The sequence below is a fragment of the Austrofundulus limnaeus genome, unplaced genomic scaffold (genome assembly GCF_001266775.1).
Source record: "Austrofundulus limnaeus strain Quisiro unplaced genomic scaffold, Austrofundulus_limnaeus-1.0 Scaffold7, whole genome shotgun sequence".
Lineage (NCBI taxonomy): Eukaryota > Metazoa > Chordata > Actinopteri > Cyprinodontiformes > Rivulidae > Austrofundulus > Austrofundulus limnaeus.
The window spans coordinates 574,729-582,135 of NW_013952409.1; the positions used below are offsets into that span (position 1 = coordinate 574,729).

The following is a 7,407-nucleotide window of genomic DNA, read 5'->3' on the forward strand; positions in this document are numbered from 1 at the left end:
GGAGAAAAAACATTCTAAAAGTTGTTACTTTGCATATTTTGTAGCATTGTTTGTGGGTTTGCAAGAAGGTCCTTGGCCAGTGCTAATGCTGTTTGGGGTGTATGAAAAAGTTTTGGAACCCCTCATCTAAAATGTAATTACAGTCAGACAAAGCAGATTTTATGTTAGAATGACCTGCCATACATCTACAGACTGAGTGACTGACTGAGCGTGTGCCACTGTGCTTGTGCATTACTCAATCGGAAGGAAAAGTAGTTCCCTCCAACCATATGATTAAGACAKGATTTGAATAGTTTAGTTATTTTCCACTATTTTTCTGTTAATGTTTTACATTATGTGAAAAAACTGAAGTYTCAAAGTATCAATATTTTGATTTTAGTATTGATTCTAGAGCATAAAGTTCTGGTATCGGTAGTATCAATATTTCAGTACTGAACTGCACATCACTAGTTGAGTGTTGTTTCAGTTTACAAAGTTACAAATTRACAAACACCATGAGATTGAACTTTTTTGTCTAATTCAGATGAGTCTTTGCTTTTATATATGCTSTATTTTATGTTGAGTATAGAAAGTCACTTAAATAAGCATTTAATATATTGTATATTTTTACTTTAGTAAACTATTTTACACAGACTTTGGTAATATGAAACTAAAAAATCAGAGTAGACACTTGGGAGTCAAAAAGATCCGGCTCAACTTATTGAGCCGGTCCAAAAGAACCGACTCTCTAAAACGGCCGTAATTCCCATCGTTAATTTGTTTAGAGCCCCCCGTAAAGATGGTCTAAAATAATTATTCACAAACTGTATTCTTCACAGATGACGTGCCTCCTTATTTCAAGACGGAGCCGGTGCGCAGCCAGCTCCACCTGGAACGAAACAGGCTGGTGCTGACGTGCATGGCTGAGGGAAGCTGGCCGCTGGAGTTTAAATGGATCCACAACAACACAGAGTTAACYCGCTTTTCACTGGAGTACAGGTGAGTCCTAATAAATGACACATGTATGTTTGCATCTTAATAAACCAGGTGGAAAAAAATGTAAGGAAAGTTTACTTATATGACCCTCTTGCATTTTTTAAATGTAGTTTAGTTTTTTCCTGATTGGTCGGACCAGATGAGCTTAATGTTTGACTCGGTTATTTTAAAATGTTACTTGGGAACAAAAAAAGGAAAGGGATACCTAAAGTGGTAACACTTTCTTTTACGGTATTACCATGTAATTACAAGGTAATAAAAATGTAATTAAATTTAATTACTACCTTATTACCATGTAATTACGTGGTAATTGGGGTGCAATTTTGCTATAATTAATTGTCTGCATTAATGAAGCACTTACCTGGTAATGTATTACAATTCATTATGTAACACCTAAATAAGTAGTAGGTAATTTGGACAGTTTTAAAATGATATTTTATTGTAATTAACCACTAACCCCAAAATTTAGTTGCATTCTTTTGGTTATAAATATAGTGTTGAGTTACTATTGAAAAGTAATTTGATTGTAGTTACCAATAAAGGTAGTTTTACTAACAGTAGTTTTTCTTTTGTACCGTAATTACCATGTAATTACATGTAATAAGGTAGTAATTACCATTTATTACATTTTTATTACCTTGTAATTACATTGTAATAAGGGTGCCGTAAAACAAAGCGTTACCCCCAAAACTTTCCACCCAAAAAGGACAAAATGATCTGATGGCTGTGGGCCAAATCCAGTAATATAATACATYAAATGCAAATACCTTTTACGTAAAGTCCTTTTATTTTTTTATATTTAAGTTAGCAGCCAGAGTGCTGCTCCGCATTTTGTTTATTTTTCTCAGCTCGTGCACTTACAGAAAGTTTGTTCACTCGAGCAGCAAAGGATCATGGGACATTTCATAAATTGATAAAAACTGAGTGTTTTAGGTCTTATAAAGTGTGCTTAAATCTAATTTAAATGCCTCTTGTAGTTAATAATGATTCTAATATAATATAATTTAAAAACAAAGGGCCGATTTTGGCCCACGGACCCCACTTTGGGCACCTCTGGTTTAAACTTCTCGTGTACATATGCAAAAAAAGAAACTTTACATTCTATTTAGATTATTACTTTTATCTCTTGTGTGCTGCTGATCCTTTTAAATAAGTATTATCTAAGATTAAGGCACAATTAAATCTCCAAGCATTAAAGCTTTTTGTCAACTTGAAATTCTCGGTATTTATCCGTCTACACACCAGGACGAAATAAACATTTTCAAAACAAGTGTTACTGTTTCACCAAGCAGTCTCCAAATAAATCAGTGTTTTTTTCCCTTTTCTCCATTGCCTTTGCCTGACTCCTTCCCCTCTCAGCTCTGTGACCTCCATCAGTGTCTGTGGAGAGGCTGCAAACAAGCAAAAGGCATGAATGAGGGTTAGGGCAGCAGATAAACTGTCTTTAATGGTAACTGGAAGATCCTAATCATGTGGCAAACATCGCTCTTATCTCAGAGAGCAGTGTGTCTGCAGCGAGAGCTTCCTCGGCGGTGTAAATGGAGCTCTGGAGGGTTGAAGGAAAGCTTGCTGACACACAGCTGATCTTAGCTGAACTGGTGTGCTCATGTGCGAGGAAGACAATGAATGTGGAAAACAATGGAGGCCGGACGTACAAGCAAGACCAGCCTAGTTGATGGGGGCGCCTTTTTTCTGAAGACAGATAAGAGCGGATTGGAAGCGGTCACAGGGTAGGAAGGGCGGAGTGACACACGGAACAATTGATCAGCATGGACTGAACTTGAGGAGAGGTTTGGTGCCTCTTTGCTTCTGTTACTGGGTGAACGATCAACAAGAACGAGTTATTAAACACTTCAACAACACAGCTTTGCAAGATTCTCCGTGACTATGTCTAAAGTACAAATTAAAAACAATATTTGACTTTAAAGCTGCACAAAACTAAAAAAAAAAGAATCGTTTGAATATTTAAAAATAGAATATGTGGATTACTTACGAGCAGTCAGTATCTTACCTGCAGCAGACAGCGGTCACATGATCTCAGTTTGAAGATTTTCCTGGAGAAATCGAGACATTCTCAGAGCTGCTTCATCTAAAACAACATAGCTTACATGTTTCTAAGAAATGGGAGAAAACACCGTGAATATTTTTACACATGAACACTTGAGTGAGGACATTATTTGTCTCAATCGAGTGTCAGTGTGCCTAATGARTAATTATTTGCACAGAAGCCTTTTCCAGAGATCAACTGTTACTCATTATTCTGTCAGTCTAATCCCTAAAATCAGTTCTAGTTTAAAAAAAAGTACTGTAAGATGATTGTGATGTTTATTTACAGTTTAATGTTGGGTCAAATCATAGCTTTTCGTATATGTTCTTATCTATTTCACTGAGTTCAAAATGTCTATTTTTTGTCCTATAACTGTATACTTCTTGCAAATAATGTGGAAATATAAAAGAGGCACAACCTAAYTCTGTAAATTGTATTTGGAATGTCTGAAAGCACCAATCAGTATAGAAATACTGACTGAAGAAGTTGATTCAAGGTCGGATCCTTTAGTCTASACTATGGGCTGAAAATAATAACGCAGAGCAATTTTTCCATACCTATAATTTTGTACTGGTAAATGGAAACATAAAATGAGGCAGTTTTATGTATTTGTTATGTAAAGATCAAATCTTACAGCATGTGCATCAACAACAAACTATGCCCAGAATATTGTAAATAATGRAGTTTGATTTGTACAAAAAAATTGGAAGTAGTTAGACATAAAATAAGATTCCTAATTAGAACAGATAGGCTGTATTTAATCTAGGCTTACACAACATTTATTTAGTTAATTATTGCAGTCAATGAGAGTGTTTACACCACRGGTGCAGGGCAGCATACAGTCACCCAGTAAAATTCGACTCAATTCTCTTTTTGCACGAAGGCGGAGCCAATTCGGAGTCAATCTGCAAAGATCACACCAGTGCAACAGGAAAATTAAKGAGCACAACATCACTATTTAACAAAAAGCAAATCTCACCAGCTGAAWTTGTAAGCATATGTTGCAATTTTTTTTCCTCAATTGAACCAAGTCTACCAAACTATCAGTGATGAAGACACCATTAGAAGTAGATATCTTTATTTTCAAGCCAAAAATGCTCATTGGGATGACAAAGAGTCTGTTTGGACCAWTTTATAGTATAGATGGAACGATTTGAAATTGTCCTATTTGAAAATAATGGAGATGGGATAAATGGCTCTTTGAAGAGATCTGGATCTTGGGGAGCCGTTTGTTTCATAGAGCCGTTCAAAAGAACRGTTCGATGTTGAACGAGTTACATCATCACATAGGGAAATCCCTTCCCCGTGTGTTTCTGTACTCCACTGCTCTGCCTGTTTTCCATGGAAAAGCAAAGCGGGAGCAATTTAAGGATAAAAAAAAAAGATTATATGAGGAATAAAAGAAATACAACCATAAATGGCTRATTACTGCCCAAGATTCTCCTACCATTCGTTGTAAAGAGCCGTTCAAAAGAGTTGAATCGTTCGTAAACATCACATCTAATTGGGATTTTAAAAATGAAAAACCAATTACAAAACCTGGTGGATCTGCTGGGGAAGTTTGAGTTGTTGCAGATGGTAGAAACAAGCACTTGAACGGAGTCATGTTTTTCATACAGCTGTAGCTTCACTTTGAGAATTATCAGTTTTCAGAGCTGATATTCTACTGACCAGACATACCGTATTTATTCAAGTATAATACGTAAAATTAAATCCATAAAATCATCCATAAAGTTGGGGGGTAGTATTATACTCGGATAAATATTTTTACTTATCTATTTTAACTGAAATATCGGCTTRATTCACAAAATGCCTGAGTCCGGAAATGAGACCGCGTCGTAAAAAGCAATCGAAACGAGCTTACCTCTGACACTCCTTCGTGCTTCAGAGCGAGATAATAACAGATCCAGGCAGGCGGCATGAAGTGGAAAAAAAGAGTATTCCAGCGCCTTAGTAATGATAACGAACTAATAACATTAGCGTGTCACCGGGCCGCTCCTCGAACAACAACAAACACATGTTCGTCTGTAATGGCTGCCGTCTACCGGTGTTCTGAAAAGATTTGTATCCCTGAAAAAATGTTTCCACACCAGAGGGGGCGCTCGCGAGTAGGAAGTAATCAGCTTTTCCCCCACAAGATGGCCCAAATCTTACGTGAAGTCTCTGACTTTTGTGTTGGCGCCTCCTGGTGGACTATGTGTAAAATGCCAGAATTCATATGATGCGGCTACAGCTGATATATATTTGTTGTCAAAATACCTTTTAGTACATATGTTGTTAAAATAAAATGAACAGTCCAATGATCATTTTACTGATATGTATAAAGACTGCAAAGGCTGAAAAATTGAAGTCTGTATGAAATTGGAGGTAGTTTGAGGATTAAATAATTTTTATACTTTTTAAGCTCAAAAAAGGAAGGGTCATRTTATACATGAGATCGTATTATACACGAATAAATACAGTAATCACAACCCCAGTTTTAACTAAACCAAAGTCCCTTTTATCAAAACTCAACCCCAGTTTTCATCAAGTCACTTTATATTTAATCAAACACATTTTTTATGCTAAACTACCAACRTGCTGCCTGGATTTATTGTGTGCTTAAAGACTATAAAAGCAACTTCCTTCATGCAAAGTGGCATTGTGTYTTTGTGTTGTTTGCCTGCACACTCCTACTCCTCGTTCCTTAAGATTCTTTGTGCCAGGAAAGGATTTGAGCTGAGCGGACCCCCATATTAATGAGGTTATGGATAAGGTCCCAGTGCTGAGTGCTGCTTTAAATATTGACACCGTGCGACTTGACCTTGTGTCCTCTGGCAGGCGATCAATACTGCAAGGCCTGCGTGGGCATTATTATTCAACATGTAGGTGTGTGTGTGTGTGTGTGAGAGAGAGAGAGAGGAAGACAGACTGTTTTAGAAGAGGGAAGCGATTCGAGCCGTTTTAGCAATCGGCTGTTAGGAGTGCTGCTCCGGGGAGAGTCCAGGCTCGGCATTGACTGCTGCCACTTCATACGAACACCTTCAGAGTATCTGCACATTTAGCCAACAACCTGCTGTCCTGCCTCCCCCTCGAAACAAAAAGTCACCACATTCRAATTCAGATTTTTTTTAAAGGAATAAATTCAATTCAGTCAACTGTTTCAGAGCACTTCAGGCAGAAAACATATCCTGCACACAATGCTTTAGTTGATCAATTAGTCTATAAATACACAGCAACATAGCACAGTGTTCTATTGGCCAAAACCTCAGGGGTAAATACCTGGCACTCCACCCGTCTTTGTGCTGCCAATTAACCTACAAACTTAATTAAGAGTGTTAATTATTCATTAAACCTTGAGTGGTTTTTGTTTGTCAGGGTTTTTTTTGTTGGCTGAGTTGCCGAACTTGTTTTTTTTTTTTTTTCCTGTTTCAGTTCATTATGAGGCAGGAAGAGGAAATCTTGAACAGTTTTACAGAAGTGGAAAAGAATAAATGCAATGTAATCAACCGCGCAAGGGAGMGGGGGAAAGCTTGACGGAGGAGGCCTGACAGCTGCAGCAGCACTAGATCATGCTGATGGACTTTTTGATCTTTATCTCTCTGCTTATTCTCCCTTGTTGTTGTCAGTTTTTGAGGAGAGAAAATTAGTTTTTTCCCCCCACCTCGCTCTACTTTCACAACAAAAGAAGAGCTTTCTCTGGCTTTTAACTATCAAGAAAAAAAAATAAGAAAAAAGGGTAACAACAAAATCCAGAAAATGAGATTAACGTTTTGACAGCCGGAGTAATAGAGTGTCACTTTGGTGTCTTCAGTAATAACTTGTCTCTGAAAAGTGTGACGATATGTTCAGAAATAGTCAACTAAGACATCTGCACAGTTTGCAAATCAAGCTATACGCAGGTGTTTCAGGTAAAGCTAAAAAAAATAGCTCGCAGTCATGGATTTCCTGAAAAGACCCACCCCATCTTCAATCCCGCCTTGGTACTTTTTATTTCCCTTTTATCCACTCTTTGTTCATCATTTCTGCCTCTGTTTAATCCACTTATATGTGAYCTAGCATCAAACATCCTAAACAGGTATAATTTCATGGTGGCTCCGAACAAATTAACACAAGTTCAAAACAATATTATTCCATGTCTGGGGGGCGGGGGATGACAGGCTCAGCTTGCTAACTGGATGACGTTTAGGGGGGAAGTGGGAAGGGAAAGAGCAGTAGACATCAGCGTGAGTGTGCAGAATGTTTTAACTTCATCTGATGAAGTCTCCMTTTTATTTACTGGGTGTTAAACYGATCCCCGATTAGTTGTAACATTAGACTTTATTTGACAAACATGTATTTTAACTGTAAAATAAAGACTGTAAAAATACTGTTTAGTTTTGTAAATTTTTAAATATATATTTTAA

General features: G+C 37.2%; 1 protein-coding gene across 1 annotated transcript in view; it reads left to right on the forward strand.

The window, feature by feature from the left end:
• LOC106535223 (protein sidekick-2-like) overlaps positions 1 to 7,407 on the forward strand; it is a gene marked incomplete at its 5' end in the record, with an annotated part of 434,350 nt that overhangs the window by 289,742 nt on the left and 137,201 nt on the right. Inside the window, 1 exon segment of the mRNA XM_014032179.1 lies at positions 819 to 978. Within this exon segment, the coding sequence (XP_013887633.1) occupies positions 819 to 978 (160 nt within the window).